The 20,132-nt window shown below is 46.9% G+C and overlaps 2 protein-coding genes across 2 annotated transcripts; one reads left to right on the top strand and one right to left on the bottom strand.

Annotated features, from left to right (window-relative positions):
* Window positions 1–4,244: 4,244 nt before the first annotated feature.
* LOC136507218 (probable F-box protein At2g36090) lies at window positions 4,245–4,742 on the top strand. The gene has a single exon (XM_066502011.1). The coding sequence runs from the start codon at window positions 4,245–4,247 to the stop codon at window positions 4,740–4,742; it is 498 nt and encodes a 165-aa protein (XP_066358108.1).
* A 797-nt stretch (window positions 4,743–5,539) lies between these two features.
* On the bottom strand, window positions 5,540–11,871 carry LOC136508815 (mRNA-decapping enzyme-like protein). Its single transcript, XM_066503593.1, has 8 exons — window positions 11,600–11,871; window positions 11,470–11,510; window positions 11,321–11,370; window positions 7,883–8,023; window positions 6,791–6,851; window positions 6,558–6,681; window positions 5,823–6,275; window positions 5,540–5,744 (listed from the first exon to the last, which is right to left on the bottom strand). Exons 1-8 carry the CDS (start codon window positions 11,774–11,776, stop codon window positions 5,691–5,693), a joined length of 1,101 nt encoding a protein of 366 aa, XP_066359690.1. The 5' UTR covers window positions 11,777–11,871; the 3' UTR covers window positions 5,540–5,690.
* Window positions 11,872–20,132: the final 8,261 nt, after the last annotated feature.

Raw genomic sequence — 20,132 nt, 5'->3', positions numbered from 1 at the left:
GAATTTTCCACAAGCCACGCCTTTCACTTGTTTAAGCTCATATTTTCTGTGGTTACTTCTTTTGTGCTCCTAAGTGAAGAAAAAATATTAAAAAAAGAAAAAGAAAAAGTCAAAGAATCCCAAAAAACAACGACAGCCCAAAAATAGATAAAAAAAAGAGGGGCAAAAGTAGAACAATATATAGAGGAGCGCATAGAGAGCGTCATTTGAGTTGTGTTTGCGTGTGCTGATTTCTGCCTTGTTCCTAATCATATTCATGCTGTTCACATCACTTGATACATCTGGTACTTTGGCCAGAAACTAGGACAAGTACTCGGAATACTTATTCAGCTTTGTTATTCAGTTGCGAATATTTCTATTCCTTGCTACTATATTATGCCTGTCCAAGCCCCACTTTCTTCTAACCAAGTACAGGTTCGCCTTACAACTGTTACACTCAAGCTACAACGGTATCACAGTCACCGACCGATTGCACCGCCTGTTGCTTTGGTAAGAACACTTATAAGACCATAGTAAGACGCTTGAGAGTTGAGTGCCTTGTTTTTCTTTATCCACAACCTAAGTAGTTGGTAGGGATAATACTATTTGTGTTGTCTTCTCCTTTCTACTAACTATGTCAGGAAAAGCCGGAGGCAGTGGCAAAGGAAACGAGGACACACCTACATATATCAATGACTGTGTTTCCAAGAATGAGCTTCACGTCGTTATTAATGACAAGTTTAATGAGATCATTCAACAAATCACCAATTTGGCCAAGAGGATTGAAGATGTTGAACAACGACATCCTGAACCACATCCTGAAGATGCTGATGATGATAATCTCAAAGGCGAGGATGCTGAGGACGATGATAGCGACGTAGAGGCTGAAGTTGAAGCCGAAGCTCGACGACGTGCTGAGGATGCACGTAACCGTAATCGGTTGAACTTTAACCGACGCGGTATGGGAGGTAATACCAAGGTAATAATGATCCTTTCTCTAAAACCAAGTTTAAGATACCTTCTTTTTCTGGTTCTACTGATCCTGAAGCATATTTGATTGGAAGATGGCTGTAGATCAAAAATTTAGCTCTCATCAAGTACCTGAAGAATATAGAGTTAGACTTGCTATTAGTGAGTTTACTAGTTTTCCTCTTTTCTGGTGGAATGATATTTGCAATAATGTTAATGTGCTCAAATACCTCAAACTTGGACTGTACTTAAACGACGAATGAAATCGAGATTTGTTCCTCCATATTATTAGCGTGATCTGTGATTAAAACTACAACGTTTAAATCAAGGTAGTAAGACTGTTGAGGAATATTATCAGGAGCTTTTAATTGGTCTAGCACGTAGTAACATACAGGAGGATGAAAATGGATAAGTGTTCTAGATTTTTTTTGGAGGTTTGCATCGTGAAATACATGATGTTCTTGACTATAAAGAATGGACTAGATTTTCCTAATTATATCATTATGCTCTTAAAGCTGAAAGGGAAGTACAGGGACGACAACCTAGGCGTTCCACGACTCCATCCACTCCTTCACGTCCAACAGACGTGAGTAAATTTTCTAATGTGCAGACACCACCAGCACCTATAAAGAAGAGTTCTCCTATCACACCTTCTTCTAGTAGATCTGCTACACCTTCCTCTAGCAGCTCTTCTAAAGTTGTTTGCCACCACTGTAAGGGCATGGGACATATTGCTAAAGAATACCTCAGCAAACGTGCATATATTGCTACTGATATGGTGGGTATATTAGTGCTAGTGATGAAGAAAATGAATTTGCACTTGCAACTAATCTTTATGCAGATAAATTTGCGGATAGTGCTGAAGATCCTGATGAGGTAATTGATAGAGTGGCATGCACTACAGACTACAAATCAATCCTTGTTCAGTGTGTTTTGAGTACATAAGTTGAGCCAGTAGACAAGCTACAACGCCATAATTTGTTTCAAATGTTCCTCATTGTTAATAATTTCCGTGTTCGTGCTATAATTGATGGAGGGAGCAACAATAACTTGGTAAGTTCTGAGCTTATCAAGACCCTTGGTTTATCTACACGTGCTCTTCCATATTCATACCATGTTCAGTGGTTCAACAATAGTGGCAAGGCAAAGGTAACACAAGTTGCTCGTGTGTGTTTTTCTATCGGATCATACCATGATTATGCTAATTTTGATGTCATGCCTATGCAAGCTTGTTCACTTTTGTTAGGCCGTCCTTGGCAATATGATAATAATATTGTACATCATGGTAGGTAAAATAGATATACTTTTATGTTTAAAGGAAAGACCATTGCTTTACTTCCTTTAACTCCTGCTGAAATTGTGCGATATGAAAAGGAACTTGCTAAAAATAAAAAGAAAGGTCATGATAAAGACTCTAGCAAACCAGCAAATAAACCATCAAGTAACATGAAAGAAGTTTTATTTGCTCTTAAATCTGCTCTTGCTGATCATGATGAACCATGTTATGCTTTAACTTATACATCGCCTATATGTCCACTTGATCCTGCTTCTAGTGCTATGCCTCTTATTGGTACTAACCTTTTGCAAGAGAAGAATGATGATTTCCCAGCAGGGAGGCCACCATGGTAGCCACCTTTGCGAAGGATTGGGCATCAAGATGAACGTCTTCTTTCGGAGCCAATGTTGCTGTCATCCACTGGATGAGATGATCTACTTCAGTCGAGGACGACTTCAATTCAAGAAAGGGAGGATGATGAGGACATCACTCCGTCACATACAAGCCAAGGAGAGGAGGAGGTCCAGCATGATCGTCCAATTCATCTTTCTCATGGTGGAGGCCCAGTCCAACTGAAGTTGGAGCCTATCTCGGGTTCCAGAACCAGTCTATCATAAAACTGGTCACACGGGCGCGTCCGAACTCCGTTTTCGATGATCCACATATGGATGGAAAGCTAATTAGATAAGGAAGCCAATGCAGGTGGTATCATGTCAAAAGTCCTTTGAAATCAACGGGAATCGTCGAAATAAATCAGCATCCAGAATCTGTTAGGGTGCTACGACACCGCCTTTTGGTCCGTTGGACCGTGTATCGTGTTTGGGCCCATTAGGAGCGCGTCCAGGGGTGGTGACGCCCAAGACTCTATAATTAGCTGCCGGCGCTCTCCTTAGGGTTTTAGTTTTGTTTAGTTCTTGATTTCCTCGTGAAACAGACGTCGTTTTGCTGCAACTGTGCCGCCAAGGCCGCTTGCTAAGGTCCCTGTTCTTGATCTTGTTTGCCTGTGACGATTAGTCCTTTCGAATAAAGACTTGAACTCCTTCTTGTTATCATAAGCCTCATATTTATTTGTAATTTCAGATTGTGTTCATCCCGTTCTTGCTTGTGTTATCGATTCGCTTGCAGGAAAGCCTTCTCGGCGAGGTCAATCGCGTTCGCGTGGTTGATAACCAACGGAGCAGTGGTGTAACGGTTGCGGGGGTCCGAATCAGCCTTGGTTCGAAGCCTAGATCGTGAACGTCGAGTCTCCACCAATCGACGCTATCGTACCTATCGAAAGATCGGGCCTTGTCTACATCAGATGGGGTGAAGTTACCAGCTACAGTTTTGAGAGTACATGGTACTTTATGTTTGCTCAGCACACCAAGACACAATGGTTGTGTTGATATTACATGTTTGTTCCTAAGTCGCCGAACAAGAATGAGCGTAAAGATGTTTATCTCGCCGTTGAATCAGTTGAGTCATATTTATATGACGCAGTGGAGTTTACGGAGATTGGTTCCAATGATTACTTGGTATTGTGTGATTATTTTATGAAGAATGTTGATGGTGTTAATCGACTTGCCGCTACACCAATCTTCACCACCTCGGGGAATGCATTTGGCCTCGTACTACAGAATTGTCGTGCGAAGAAATCAGGAGTTGAGATGAAGATTGTAATGAAGGCAAGCGCTGTGAAACCAATTCTCCATTTGCTTAACCCATGATTGAGCTAGTTTGAAACCAGATACGAGGGTTGTAATTGAGTTACTCTTAAATAAGAGAAGACTATGGAAGAATGTAGTTTATGAATGGTTGGATGTGTATTTTGAGAAATTTATGAGATGTATGCAAGCATTTAGTTTATGAATGGATGGATGTTTATTAATTAATTCATTGCACTCACGCCACGTAGTATTATTTTCCTTTTCTGAGTATACTATATTGTTCCCATTTCATTTCTCTCTGACGTGGACTTGAACGACACGGTGTAGATCATGTATTCAGGTCCGTACGGTTGCACCGACATTCATTGACTCTCATGAGCAGGGGCGCGCCTGCTCGCATGGAAGTCGACGCGCTGGAGCAGGAGGGCTTCACGTTGCCGTCGCCGGCGCCCATCGTCCCCGCCGAGCTCGAGCTCAGCTGGGTCCTCATCGACCCGGACTCCGGTCGCGCCGTCAACGCCTCCAGCCGCCGCCCCGTGTCCGTGGACCGGCGGTGGCTCACGGGGGAGACCGTGGTGCGGTTCGCGCTCGTCCTCGGCGGCGTCGTGCTGGACGCCGCCGTCACGTGCGACGAGCGGTACGGCCACGTCAGTGGCCGGGATGGGCTGGCCGTGGTGGCCGCGGCCATGGCGGGCGCCAGGCGGGGACGTGGCGCTGAAGATGAGGCCAAGGCGCGGTATGAAGAGTTCGTGAAAGGGAGGGCGGACAGGAAGGAGCGGAAGGCCAGGCGGGAGGGCATCATCTACCTCTGCTGCTCCGGCGTTGGAGCGGCGGCGCTCCTGGGGTTCCTCGTCATGCTCACATTCCGGTGACCACCACGAGAGTGTACAGCACAACTGCACGAGCAATGTAAATAGTGGAAAAAGGGAAAGGGAGCTATCCTTGACGCGGAGACTCCGCACAATCAGCCCGATTGTTTCGGCTGAATGGGCTTATAAGCCACGGCTGAAAGTACTGCGCGCTGGTTTAGTGTGAGAAAAAAACACTGTTTAAATCGTGGATTATAAATCAGATATAAGCGAATAAGCCAAAACAAACAGGCTAATTAATACTTGTAAATAGCACGTACATAGTGCAATTTACAGGATACTACTGCATGTTTTAACAAGAATAGCATTTTAGACATGGGTCATCCGAGCTTACAACTTAGTCAGATGACTCATTAGTCGTTTCACTAATGCTGATGATAATGATAGTTCCTACGCTATCCTTACAAGTTCATATATTTACGAAATGGAAGCTGAGCTCAAAAAAATAACCAATGGCTCGCTCCATGCGAGACTGCCACATGCATCTGTGCAAACTGATACTGTATGAAATTCCGTCGATTTTCAAACTCTAAAAAAAAATGTTGATTTTGAAAATCTTCCATGCAAAATGTCAGACGGCACAGCCATCAGCTAATGTCCAGGAACCACCAAGGTAATGCACACGAAAAATATGGCATTTAAATTCCCTGCACAAGTCCTGTTTTACAAAATCCAGATGCCCCAGAACGGGCATCACGGAATCTAACATTCTTGGTACCCAGTTACATGAATACTATATGGCAATACAGTTATTTGGAAACCAGCAGGATAAATGCTTACAAGCACTGCTATAAGCACTCTACATTTGACAAGCTATACACAAGTTTCAAGAAATAAATAAATCATACAAAACTCAAAGAACAAAAACAAGGGGGCAATCTTTGTCGCGGCGAGCAGCTCCATAAGACTATCGTTGGTTTTTGATAAACTCCATACAGACTAGTGAGCAGTCTACATGTGTGCATTTTGCAACTCACGGTATACCAAATCGATGAACTCGTCATTCTACATGTTGGACACAACAAGAGTTAAATCATATAGCAAATAAATATGTTAAATTGCACAGTTTTATGCGAGGCATACCTGAACAAGTCTCTGGAGGGCATCCTTAACTTTATCCCTCGAAATAACAAGTGCATTGTGTGCAGGGGTCAGGGAAGGAGGTGGAGACGGTGGGGGGAAAGGTTGGAGTAAGGGAGTGCCATATGGAGGACGTTGAGCAGCTGTTGAAGTTGGATGAAGAGGCGGTGCTGTAGGCATCATGGATGAAGCCGGTGGTGCCACAGATGTTGAAGAAGGTGATGGAGGTGCAAAGAAAGCTGGTGTTAGAAGATTTGCAGAATGGCTGGCATGCGGATTTGTGTCATGGAGGGGAAGCGGTGGAGCTGATGAACCCCCTAAAGGATGAGGTATTTGATGTGTTGGAGTAGCGGATGGAACAATCAGCGGCACATGGGAAGATGCGATGGCCTCCGTCGATGGATGTGCTCTGGCAGCCATTTGTGCACTTGATACACTCCCAATGCTAGCAGCAGCCTGTGGATTGTTTAAAACAAAAGGTAAGTAGGCATCACGCCGTGGAAGAAATAAACTAATAGCCCAAACTATATACAATCATGACAAGCAAGAAGCAGTCTATGAACTATACTGGTAAACATGTATCAATCAGGATGAGGCAATGACCATCATCTTGAGACTCCAGATACATGAAGAATATTTACTATTGACCACAACTTAAGCTACTGCAAAAATATATCAAATGAACTGAAAGGCATCATATAAGGAAACAGAGCTTCACGAGGCTGGAAGAGAACATACGTTGAAGTAATTAACCAGTGATTGTTCAGGTGTATCAGAAACTAGAGCAGTGGATGACAGCGGAGGTTCGAGGGGGCCATCTATAGCAGCAGATGTCGGAACAGCCTCCAGTTCTTCAAACTCACTGTTGCACATTAGAAGATACTACATAGGTAAATCCAATATATTGATCACAACAGAACTTAATGTGGACAAATATTGCCCAGTGGATCCAGAAAGTCCAACAAAAATACCTTTTTGTGGCAGGCACTTTTGGTTTTGGAGGCACTTTTGCATACGCATTCAGTATTCTGCAAGAAAATGTACCAAACAAAATTTGAGCAAAAGGGAAAAGCTTCTGTACTTACACAGGTCATACCAGAGTCTCCTATAATAACTCTGACCCTAATGTATCAAATGAGGATTATTTACTAGTAAAAAAGTACCCCTTGAGCCAACTGCAAGGTATTTTGATTTGAACCGGACAAAGTTTACAAGTTTTGACCATGGATTAGTCAAATTATATGCATGTCTAACATATATAAGTTGCACCAACAGATTTGTATACTACAAAAATGCACCTTAAAGGATGGACAGAGGGAGTACTAGTTAATAGCGACACCAATTGATGTGATTAAGTTAAGTCTTTGCAAGAAATCTTAAGTTATTCCCAACATCAAAGTTCTATCATACAGCATATGTATGTATTGAAAGAAATAAGCATATATATGTACCGAAAGAAATACACTATCACATGAATTTCCTCAACATTTTGTGTCATTTTGGAATTTCACTTGTTAGGACCAAAAGACAAAGGAATTAATTTTCTTTTCAACCCCCTCCGGTTTTCTTTTGAGATGGGCATACCACCTGCTTTGAGGATTGGGGGAAAACTGATAGCTTGAATGGCATATAACAATATGCATTATTCTTGATTTACATATCAAATGTATTAACTCCTTCTAAATGAGTGAATAACCTTACATAATAACTATTTATTCACGAATCAGTGAATGCACAGAAAAAAAAAATTAGAGAGGCTTAATATTGCAGTAAATGAAACTATAAAACTGAGTAGTGATCAATTTCCAGTTATGAAGTTACAGAAACACCCCCATCCCAAGTTAGGTCCTACAACCTGTATATACACACTGTAGTTCCACCTAGAGAAACTGCCTTTTGTTGGCATTGTTCAGTCCTATCATAGATAGTTAAGACTTAAGATCCATCCCTTTTCTCGCGCGATAACAGTATATCCACTTTTGAGTTAAAGTTCACTTGAATTAGACATAACGGCTCTATACCCACCAGCATAAGTGGAACAAGAAAGAGAGAAGCTTTACCTTCCAAAAGGCTTGCGACAGCTTCACAGTCATGTTGGTTATAAAACCAAATACCATTTACTTCTTGGGCAGCATTTCGGTACAACAAATATGGTGGCTGAAGTTCGTATTCAAAATCGCTTAATAGATCCTCCACCAAATTATCTGTTGAGATGACACTAATAAGCTTTTCAAATGAGGAATCTGGCACAATGATCAGTTTGCCTCTAAATGTACCACTTTAACAGCACAATATGAAGAATTGAAGATTGAAGAACTCAGGGGAAAAAAAGGTGAGACGCTAAGCACTAACCCACAAAGAATTAAATATCATAATCACAGAGCTTCATTCTTATCGTGCAGAATAAATAGAGTTTGGATTAAAGAATATCAGCATTCTGCTACTCAGAGGTCAAAGCACCTAGATCCCAGTACTGTTTTCTTTTGTTTTTGCCAAGAGTACACATCTCTGTGCTTAATGTTAACATCTACTTGCCAAAAAAGAAAGGAATTGATGCACAGGTATCTGGAGTACTTATTGAAAAGTTTCTCAAATGGATCAACTTTTTAAAAAAAGAAAGAGTTACTTGCCCTATTCATTGTTGTCCCTAGTGCCATTTTGTCGCCTTTCCTATTTGTACAAATTTAACAGCACAAAATAAAGAACTAAGAAATAGAGCTGAGGTGGTAAGTACTAGCCCACAAAAAATTAAAGATTATACTCAAGGTCAAAGCACCTAGATCCCAGTACCCTTTTCTTTTGTTTTTGCCAACAGTGCACATTTCTGTGCTGAAATGTGCACTTCTACTAGCTAAAAAGGAATTGATGCGCTGGTATCTGTCTATCTGGAGTAGTTATTAAAAAAGTTCCTCAAATGGATCATTTATTAAATTTTTTAAGAGTTACTTGCCCTACGTCATTTTGTCACCTTTCCTATTTGTACATGTTAGTGGCAATGATTTTATGGCGTCGCCTGGGGCGGTATGGCGTCGCCTCGCGGCGTTCGCGCAGGAAAAAAGGGCGCGGCCCGATGCGCGCGCGCGCGGGAAGGGAGAGGCGCGGGAAAGGAGATACGCGCGCGCCTGTACCCCCACGCGGGCACGCCCCATCCCTGCAGCGCACCAATTGAGAGAGAGGAGGAAAGAGAGGAGAGAGGGGGAAGAGAAGAGGGCGGCACCTGGAGTCTGTCCGCCGGCAGCCCGGCACCTGGAGTCCGCCCGCCGGCACCTGGAGTCCGCCTGCTGCCTGGAATCCGCCGAGGAGGAAGTCCTCCTCTGCTCTGCTCCTCTGCGCCTCCTCTGCTCTGCTGTCTGCTCCTCTGCGACGCCCTCAGCCCCTCAGGTATATGCATATCTCCTCTCCTCTGCTCCTCCTCTTCTTTGCTCTTCCTTTCACCTCCTTTGTGCTATATAGCCATAAGCCATGTGCTCAGTCAGTGACCTGTGTAGTGCCTAGTGACCTAGTGCCTAGTCATAAGCCATCTGCTAATAATTTTTTGCTACTTGCATGTGCCTACTTGATAGTTGATACTGTTGATCTTTGCATGTAGTACCAGCCAAAAGGAAAGAATGGCTAGTCCGCCTTCTATCAACAATGGCAACTATGACCCAAAGACTGATAAAGCAAGGAAGGCCAAGTCAAATGATCCAGGCTGGAAGTATGGTTATTGGGCAAACCTTCAAAACCGAAATCAGGTGACATGTACCCTTTGTGACGTTGAGGTTTGTGGAGGGATAAAAAGGTTGAAGCAACATCTGGCAGGTGGCTATGGAGATGTCAAAATGCGTCTGAAGACGACTACTGCTATTAGAAAGGAGATGAGAGATTATTTGGAATCCAAGAGGAGGAGAAGGCCATTGTTCTTAGAAGAGGGTGATGAACAGCAAGAGGAAGCAGATGTGGTGGTGCTGGAAGCAGGCGCAGCTGAATTGACTGAAGTTGGAGAAAGTGCACCTGAAGGATCCCAAACCTCCAGGGTGCAGCCAAGTTCAGGGACTGCAGCCAAACAAAGGCGTGCAGCCTATTTGTTCAAGGCTCCTGCAGCAAAGAAGACCAAGGAAGTGCCAAAGGGGAATAAGTCAATTATTCAAATGCTTCGCCCAACACCTGAAGACATAGTTGATCAAAGGCGTCAAGGCTGTTCTCAACCCACAATTCCAGCTAAGACTAAGTCCAAAGAGCAGCAGCATTACATGGATATGCAGTGGGCATTGTGGTTTTATGAATGTGGCATACCCTTTAATTCAGCAGCAGCACGACAGTTTCAGATTGCAATTGAGGCAACAGCACAGTTTGGTTCTGGGTATGTGCCACCTTCTCCCCACCTGCTTGGAGAACCATTGCTTAATGATGCTGTGAAATTGACTAGCAATGGACCTTCAGGGCTGGTTGAAGAAGACTCAGGTTCAGCCAATGAAGAAGAGGAAGATGACCATGATTCACATGATGATGCTGATGTGAGCGATTGTGAGGATGCTCCAAGTGGCACCAATGGTGATGGAGAGAATGTGGATGCTACAAATGTCCATGATGAGTTTGATGATGGGTATTAGGAGTTGATTGCTTAGTTGGAATGTTTGTGTTAAGACTCTAGTTTATGTTTGTGGCTGTTATTTTGTTAAGACTCTAGTTTAATGTGGCTGTTATTCTGTTAAGACTCTAGTTTATCTTTGTGGAATGTTTGTAAACTGTAATGTGATTGTGGAGTGTGGACTGCTATTATTTTGGGCTTGTGTCCTAGTGTTGCTGAATTTCTTATTGCATTTGCAGCTTGCTGCTTGGGAAAAGAAAAGAGACTTCAGATCATTAAAAGGTATTTCACTTGAATGTTTGATCCTCATTTCATTTCATTGATGATTACAAAGTATTTCTGTTACCTTATTACATTCATCACATGTTGAAACCTGCAAGGGAATGCATGCTACTTGGAACAAGCCAACAAGGGCAACTGGAAAGAGGAGGATCAATGGTACATGTGCTCCAGAATTGGCAGCAAAAAGGTATGTATCAGTGTATGTTTGTGCTACCCTATTGTAGGTTAGGCTATGTGTATGGCGTCGCCTCGCCGCGCGCCTTATTCGCCTAGGCGTCTCGAAGGGGGTGGGTCGCCGCGCGTCGCCTTACCGCCGTAAGAACATTGGTTAGTGGTAGCATCATGGATGGTTTGTAAAACATAATGTTGGAAGATCCCATGTAGTCAATAATACGAGAAGCTGCAGCAGTCAGCCAATCAACGAAACCTTACATTTCTGAATTGCAGCAAAATTATTTAGTCCGCTGTAACATTTAGAGTTCTTATTAGGATGCCCTGAAGGAATGTTTAATCGTGATCCATACTCCATAGCCTAAAGGTCCCAATGCACTTATGATGGATCCTACAAGCACAAAATGTACTAACCAGCACACAAGCTAACGACCAAAGCAACAGGCGAGGAAATCAGTGCAGATCGCAATGTGCTTACCAGTGTTGCGCCTGTTCATGACAATGAACTGGAACCTCGGCTGGGAGTTCCTACATGCGATCCAACAGGTTCCAGAAGCAATTAGATCACAGACGCACCGATGGAAACCCTAGAGTAGACCCGTCGATTCCCAGATCCCCGTGACTCACCTCTTGACGACGAACAGCGACCCTTCCACGTCCTTGCGGCTCTGCACAGCGCAAGCAAAAGAAAAACAAACCCCCGCATCAGATCGGGGTCGGATGGGATCAGAGGAGAGGGGGAGAATCGCTGGCTCACCCACTGGTTGAGGTCGATGTTGAAGTCGTAGAGCGTGACGTGCGCGGCGGTGATGAGGATGTCCTCGACGGCGGGGTCGAGGCGCTGGAGGACTGTGAGGTTGAGCATGCGCGTGGCCTCGGCGTCCATCGCCAGGTTCGGGGTCACCTTCGCCCCGTTCGCCTGCGGCGGCGGCATCGCTGGGCTGGGCTCGGTCTCCGCGTGTTGGGGTGGATCTGAGAGTGGGTCTAGCTCTAGCAGGGAGAGAGGAATTGGGGGAGTGAGTGAGCAGAGACACAGCACAGGAGGACAAAATTTACAGCACCGTACACGGGACACCTCGGTCCTCACTCCTCGTGCGTGGATCCTGGATAGACGTGGCAATGGATTAGTAAATCCAAAACAAATCCAATTAAAATTAGACGAAAAAACATTCAGGTCTAATCTAACTCCAATACAAAATGACTAATGTCCAATCCGACATAATTTAATTGCGATTGAGTCCAAATTCATCTAATGGCCCCGTTCGCTGAAACTTGGTTGTGGCTGAAAAACACTGTTCCAATTAAATTGTTGTGAGGGAAAAATACTCTTCCGGCTAAAAAAAAGTCGAACAAGTCGAATATGGGGTAAGCCGAACAGGGCCAATATATCAATAATAACAAAATTAGTGTAAGTACATATTAATCCTATGTCAAAAGGTAGACGCTAAAACTAAAAAACCCGTGTCCACAACTTAAATTTTAGCAAAATTGACTAAAAACTTATTGGAGATCACTCAATACAATTGCTTCCTGCTTTATGCAAACTAGCAAGCATGTCCATGTTGCAACGGGGCTCGGTATATATATAGGAACCAAACTTTGTATCATCGTTGGATGCGAGTTGTTCTAACTCGTATGAGCATGGGACATGAGTTCAGGAAATACATGAGATACGTATGTAGGACGGGGCCCAATACGTATTTGTTGGTGCTTTGTAAACCGGACTAGTAAACTTATATGATTGTCGCGCTGCTCTAGGAAGACAATGGTAGTATCAAAAATGACACGATGATTTTATATTGGGTCAGGCCGGAACCCTACGTCCAGTCTCAGAGATGATCGAGTGCGTGTTCCTCGCTTGAATGCTCTGAAGTTCTTACAATTGGGGTACAAGAAAGGTGGAAGAGATGGAAGGACCTATGCTAGGCGAAGGGTTGCCCGAAGAAAAGCTCCAGGAGCCCTACTACAGTGGTGAATGAATGGAATGATAGAGAATGTGAATCGTCCCCCGAGATAGGTGCCCTAGCTGCTCTTATATAAAGTTCGGGGCCAGGGCTTGTACAAAGAGGAGTTTCTCCCGACCAAAGGGTCGAGAGCCTAAGGGAGGGTCTAGCTAACTTGGTTTACAAGCTACGTCGTCTTCTAGTGCACATCCGGTCGTGGCTATCGTCATGGTCTTCTGGCCATGTTGCGGTAAGATGTGATGTGGCACTACCGTGCCGCCCTTGGCAGCACTGTAGCCTCGATGGCGGTTCATCAACTGTCCTGTGCAACGCTGTGTCCGTCGTGGCCTTCGTCATCGTCTCCTGGATCCCAGGGGTGTCATACCCAAAGTAGGTAGCTGCCCTAGGTCGTCGATCGCTTGGTCGCTTTGCAGGGCCAAGGGCCACGACCCCGATCGTCGGGGTCAGGGCACTCTGCCGGTGTGGATGGCCTTTTCATCGAGCCCTTTGTCTTGTATCCCCATCCCATAGTGGGTGGGATCATACAAGCGTCTAGTCGGTCCGTATTTGGACGGTGGGTGTCGTACCCATTATCATCGTGGTGTGGTGTTGTCTCCTCGATACGGCATGGCATAGGGACGGTGTCTGACTAGGCTGAGGTGACTACCGTCCCCTCAGTCCTTGCGGGTCAGTGCGGCATGCTTGCTCTTGTCGGAGCAGGCACGCCTAGCTGCGCTCGGCCTCCCCCTATCCCTCCCGGGGGTTGTGACGGGGAGAGGTTGTGCGTCTTGCGAGCGCTGTGTGCTAAGGCGGATGGAAGGGGTAGGGGATGACCTCGGCTTTGGCACCTTGCCCGCTCCGCTCGGCTTTCACTGGGCCTCGGTCGTTCGGGCCTTTGTTAGCCATTGTGTTGCGGACCGCGCGGCCTACTAACTAATCGATGTCTTGAGACACCCTGGGGTTATAACCCCGACAGTAGCCCCCGAGCGTTTTTGCGATCATGAAGTGATCGTGAAAGCGCTGGTATGCGCGTGCATTAGGGTGTGGGCTCGTGATTGTGGCTTTTTCGAGCTTCGCTGCTCGACCCCTTGCGGGCTTGGTGTATTCAGGATGGTAGGTGGACATTGTGCCCCATTCTGTCCTATCGAAGTGGTACGTGATTATTGAGCCTCGTCGTGTCAGCGTGCCGCTCATCGGGGTCCGTGACCCAGGCAGGGCTGTGTGGTCTCGTCGATGCTACATCAGTCCTACCTTCGGGGAGGTCTTGTGGGGGGTACGACCCAAGATACCCACGGCAAGCCACATGGGCTACGCCTCTAGGGGTGGCCCAGTCCACAAGAAGGAGTCTGCGGGGTACGATTCTGCTCGGTGACCCCCACAAGGTACGGGGAGGATATCCTAAAGATGTTACGAGATCTGTTAGGATACGTACGATCCCATGTTTCTTGTAATCTATTATTATTTTCCGGTTATCTCTCAGATCTAACCGACTTGTAACCTTGCCCCCCGGACTATATAAGGCGGGCAGGGACCCCCTACGAAATCATGACAAATCATATGATAGCCAATACAAACCAACAGACCATAGGAGTAAGGTATTACGTCATACTAATGGCCTGAACCTGTATAACTCTTGTGTCTCTGTTGCCTTCTTGTTCTTGATTACACGCTCCTCTGCCGATCAATCTACCATCGCGGGATACCCCTCGGTGGACTGTCGATGATATTTTGTCGACAATTGGCGCGCCAGGTAGGGGTGTGCGTGTTGTTTCCTTGTCGAACAAGATGGCTTTTTCTGCAGGCTCTTCGTCCCTCCCACAGCCCAGCCAGATCTTCACGGTCGGATCCATCACGTGGGTCATCAACGCCGACGGAGTTGGAGAGCTTCTTAAGACGGTGTAGATCCATTCTGCGCAGACCACCCTCACACCTACGACCGCAGATCCAATCTCGGAACCACTTCCAGGGTCGACTTCATCAGCCACTCGCCGCTCGCTTCCTTGCTACCGGAGGAGGCATGTCAACAATGACGATCTGATCGAGTCTATCGATCGGCTCGGCCTGAAACTCGTCGATTGCCTCTCCATTGCTGAGTCGACTCTGGACGCCCTTATTCAGCACCGACCACCTTTCGATCCTGATCTATCGGTGTTCAGTGCTTGGCAAACCTCAGGGCTCGCCGCCCTACCCTTCGGGCTCATCAACACCGCCGCTACGTATCAGGATGCCCTGAGGGGCAAATTCGCCGACCGGCTCACTGACCAGCTTCCACCAACCGTCAACATGTTGCATGCCAGCCGGGGCCCCGGAACATCCCTCCAAACTATCCTTGAGGAAAATCCAGACTCTGAGTCTCAAGGCTCCACAGAGCCCCTCGCCGAGACCTTCATCGAGCAACCCCCTCTCCCGCCTTTCCGGGGTGGCGCAATCTTCAACCTTAGCATCAACAGCCCCCCCCCCGGAACAGCGAAATAGATGAGGAACGCACCGCTCATGAAAACAGGAATGCCAACCGTGCACAATGTCGTGATAACGAACGCGCAATTGCGATGGCCGAGGCTGCTCACGATAACCAGTTCAACTCGTAGGGAAGGCCCCTCCATCGCAACCTCAATGAAGAATTCCTCCACGTTGATGGCCACGACGTCTTCAAAACTCCGAGCGCCAATCTAGCGGTGGCCGCCAATGAACTTGCACACCTCCCGCAGACGCCCGAGCTTGCCAAGGTCGCCGCTATGCTAAAAGCGGCACACTGTTAGGTCAATGAGATCCGAGAGGTTCAGAGACCTTCATGCTCCACAAGCGTGATTCGCCGATCAGCCGATCCTAGATCTAATCACCGCCCCAGTCAAAGCTATTTTGCCGACCAATCACTACCTCCCCTGGGGGGAGTTGGAGGCCACCACACCGAGCATCATAGCCAGCATGACCAAGAGGTTGAACAAGACACCCGAGTGCACCTCAGTAACCTTCGGGATGCACGATGGCATATCAATCAACGTCGCTTTGGGCGCCATGAAGATGAAGTGCGACGCCACCAAGAGTACGAGCAAGAGTACGGTAACCCGAACTCAGCTCTAGAGCCGATCATCGCCGGCAATACTGCTAATATCGGCCCCGACAACCCAGAAGGGCCCCCTGCGTTCACTAGGGCGCTCTGAACGCTCCAGTGGCCCCATGGTTTTAAAATCACTGGAGTCGAGCCCTATGAAGGAAGGATGAACCCAACTCAGTGGCTGTAGGCTTACGCCACCGTCATCCGTGCCGCCGGAGGAGACACCAACGTCATGGCGAATTATCTCCCCATCATGCTCACGCTAGCCACCATGAGCTGGTTCACAAGCCTTGTGCCGGACTCCATCGGATCTTGGGAAGATTTGAAGAGAGTCTTCACCGACAACTACATGGCCACATGCAGGTGGCCGGGCACCAAGCACGATCTCAACCGCATCAACCAAAAGTCGTCCAAACTACTCCATAGCTACATCAAGCACTTCTCCAAGATGAGGAATTCTATTCCCAACATCACGGAAGCCGAAGTCATCCCCGCCTTCATCCGAGGACTTCATCACCGTGAACTCCATTCTGAGTTCAACAGAAAGCCACCTACTGGCATCGGCGAGATGATCATAACCGCCAACTAGTACGCCGACGCCGAGGAAGCGGAGGTGCGTTTTAATGAAGATACGGGCACTAATCGCCTGCCTCACCGCCACGATGACTGTAACAACGACCAACAGCACAACATTCGCCGCCACGATGACCGCAACAACGATCGACAGTACAATGATCGCCGCTACGATGACCGTAGTTTCCATCGGGACAGCGGACGAGATCGGCTAGATGGATTTAAACCTGGTCAGAATCACCGCCACCGACCAGATCACTTTGTCGCCAACGTCAATGAGCCGCGTGCAAAGCGTAACTATGATGAGCAGTACAAGAAGATCCTCGATGGACCATGCCCCCTGCACAAGAACACCAAACACAAGATGAAAGATTGCCTTGGTTTGGCTAAGGAGTTCCAGGAGAAAAAGTACAACGACGACAATGGTGGGAACGGAGGACGCCGACCACCTAGGGATAATAACAATGCCTTCCAGGACCATGACAAGGTGGTCGCCACCATCTTTGGGGGTTTCACCTCTAACGAGAGCAGAAGGGAACGGAAGCTCGCCGCCCGACGAGTGCTCGCCGTCGCTTCAGAGGAAACTACCGCCAACCCCAGCTATCGCCCGTGGTCTGAAATCCCCGTCACCTTCAGCAGGGCCGACCAGTGGGCAGACATACCTTACATAGGGCATTTTCCCCTCGTCCTTAGCATGACTGTCCAGAAGGTGCTCTTTAGAAAAGTCCTTGTCGACGGTGGAAGCGCTTTGAATCTACTCTTCGCCGGGGCTCTAAGGGAGCTCGGCCTCAGGACAATAGATCTCACGCCCTCAGACTCCTCCTTTTAGGGTGTGGTACCTGGCAGGGCATCCAGACCACTTGGGGAAATAACCCTACCAGTATAGTTCATCACGGCAACCAACTACCGAGTGGAGCATATCAACTTTTATGTCGTCGACTTTGACACCACCTACCATGCCATACTAGGGCGTCCGACTCTGACCTAGTTCATGGTCGTTCCGCACTACGCGTATCTGGTGATGAAGATGCCTTCGCCTATAGGAGTCCTATCTCTGTGGGCCAACCTCTCTATCGCCTATGCCTGCGAGACAGAAAGTCTCGCCCTCGCCGAAGCCACCGACCCTCTCCATCCAGATGGCTAGCATGGTCGCTGAAGCCAAGATGGCATCTGCTGACAACATGGAGATCCTAGAGCCTCCTCGTGCCTCCGCCAAGTCCAAGGAAGTCAAGGAGATCGGCCTCAGCCTCGACGACCCTTCCAAGACGGTGAAAATTGGGGCTCACCTTGACCCCAAATAGGAAAGCGCGCTCGTCTCCTTCCTACATGTCAACGCTGATGTGTTTGCTTGGAAACCTGCAGACATGCTGGGGGTACCACGGGAGAAGATCGAGCACTCTTTGAATGTCTCACCGACCGCTAAACTGATCAAGCAAAAACTTCGCCGATTCGCACCAGACAAAAAGGAGGCTATTAGGGTAGAAATAAAACGGCTCTTAGCTGTCGGATTTATAAAAGAAGTGTATCATCCAGATTGGTTAGCTAATCCTATTCTTGTTAAGAAAAGAATAAAGAATGGAGAATATGTGTTGATTATACTGATCTTAACAAACACTGCCCTAAAGACCCCTTCGGCCTACCTCGGATAGACGAGGTTGTAGACTCCACCGCTGGCTGTGAGTTGCTCTCCTTTCTTGACTGTTACTCTGGCTACCATTAGATCTCCTTCAAAACGTCGTTCATCACGCCTTTCGATGCATACTGCTACACCACTATGTCCTTCGGACTAAAGAATGCCGGCGCGACCTACCAAAGGGCTATCCAGACGTGCCTCGACCAACAGATCGGCCGCAATGTCGAAGCCTACATTGATGACGTGGTTGTCAAAACTAGAACCACCGACAATCTTATCGCCGACCTTGAAGAAACTTTCTCCAACCTAAGCAAATACCGATGGAAGCTGAATCCTTCAAAGTGCATCTTTGGAGTTCCATCTGGTATCCTGCTAGGCTACATCATCAGCGCTCGAGGCATCAAACCAAACCCTAACAAGGTCTCTGCCATCACCAACATGAAATGGCCGACGTGTGTCAAAGATATACAGAAGCTTATAGGTTGCATGGCTACATTAAGCCGTTTTATCTCGCATCTCGGTGAAAAAGGGCTACCTTTCTTCAAGCTCCTCAAGGCCTCTGAGCTTTTTTCTTGGTCAGAGGAGGCAGACACAGCTTTCGAGCAGCTCAAGTTGTTTTTAATAAAGCCTCCAATCATGACAGCGCCACGACCAGATGAAACTCTATTGGTTTACATTGCCGCCACCTCTCGCGTTGTCAGTACGGCTATTGTCGTCGAACGCGAGGAAACTGGACACGCCTACAAGGTGCAACATCCGGTCTATTTCATCAGCGAGGTACTTAATGAGCCCAAAACTCGTTATCCTCAGGTGCAAAAGCTGTTATATGCAATTTTGATTACCTCACGCAAACTCTGACATTACTTCAAATACTACAAGATCACCATGGTCACAGAGTTGCCTCTGGGGGATATTCTCCGCAATAAAGAGGCCAACGGTCGTATCATCAAGTGGGCTATTGAGCTCGGCACTTACTCCATTGACTTCAAAAGCAGACTGACCGTTAAGTCATAGGCGCTCGCTGATTTCATCACCAAGTGGACCGAGATCCAAGAACCCATTGCCGCCACTTGCCTCAAGCACTGGGTGATGTACTTTGATGGCGCCCTTAACATCAATGGTGCTGGTGCGGGTATTCTGTTCATCATGCCGACAAAGGATAAACTCCGATATGTTCTTCACATACATTTTTCGGCCTCCAACAACGCCGTGGAGTACGAAGCATATCTCCATGGTCTCCGTATAGCCGTCGAGCTTGGCGTCAAACGCCTCATGGTATATGGGGATTCCGCATTGGTTATCAACCAACTCAATAAGGATTGGTCATGTTCCAGTGAGAAAATAGATGCATACTGCACCAAAATTAGGAAGCTTGAAGGGAAATTCTACAGTATCGAGTACCACCACGTGGTAAGGGATCAAAACCAACTAGCCGACCAGCTGTCAAAGATAGGATCTTCTCGCGCCGTGGCTCTGCCAGGGGTTTTCGTCCAAGACCTCCTGGCACTATCTATAAAAGAAGATAAGGAAGTTGTAGAAGTACCCCCCCGCCGAGCAGTTGGTACTCGCAGTACCTTCGTCAGTCGCCGATTAGAGGGAACAGTTCATCAAATACCTCTCCAGCGACGAAACACCCGCCAACAAAATCGAATCCGAACGACTAATTTGCCGAAGTAAGCATTACGTGCTGGTAGACAGTAGCCTGATGAGGAAAAGTGCCAAGGAAGGGATACTGCAAAAGTGCATCATCCAAGATGACGGTGCAAAACTACTTTATGAAATTCACTCTGGTTCCTGTGGCAATCACGCGGCTTCGAGAACACTGGTCGACAAAGCTTTCCAGGCAGGTTTTTACTGGCCCACGGCCATTACCGATGCAGAAGATCTAGTTCGACGATGTGAGGGGTGTCAGCTTTTTGCCAAGCATATATATGTACTGGCATAGGAACTACAGACCATTCTAGCTTCCTAGCCATTCTCATGCTGGGGACTGGATATGATCGGGCCTTTCAAACCAGCGCCAGGAGGTTTCCGATATGTGTACGTCACCATTGATAAGTTCTCCAAGTGGATTGAGTACAAACCA

Source organism: Miscanthus floridulus, chromosome 15, assembly GCF_019320115.1.
Source record: "Miscanthus floridulus cultivar M001 chromosome 15, ASM1932011v1, whole genome shotgun sequence".
NCBI lineage: Eukaryota > Viridiplantae > Streptophyta > Magnoliopsida > Poales > Poaceae > Miscanthus > Miscanthus floridulus.
The sequence above is the reverse complement of the archived record's forward strand: the minus strand, read 5'-3'. Positions and strand labels throughout refer to the sequence as shown.

What these genes read in the sequence shown, in the direction of transcription:
- LOC136507218 (XM_066502011.1), top strand. Translation starts at nt 4,245, where the DNA reads ATGAGCAGGGGCGCGCCTGCTCGCATGGAAGTCGACGCGCTGGAGCAG.
- LOC136508815 (XM_066503593.1), bottom strand. Translation starts at nt 11,776, where the DNA reads ATGCCGCCGCCGCAGGCGAACGGGGCGAAGGTGACCCCGAACCTGGCG. An exon ending in AGCTGTCGCAAGCCTTTTGG is followed by an intron (nt 6,852 to 7,882) that starts AAGGTAAAGCTT and finishes GTACATTTTCTT; the next exon opens with GCAGAATACTGAATGCGTAT. An exon ending in CACTGGTTAATTACTTCAAC is followed by an intron (nt 6,276 to 6,557) that starts GTATGTTCTCTT and finishes AACAATCCACAG; the next exon opens with GCTGCTGCTAGCATTGGGAG.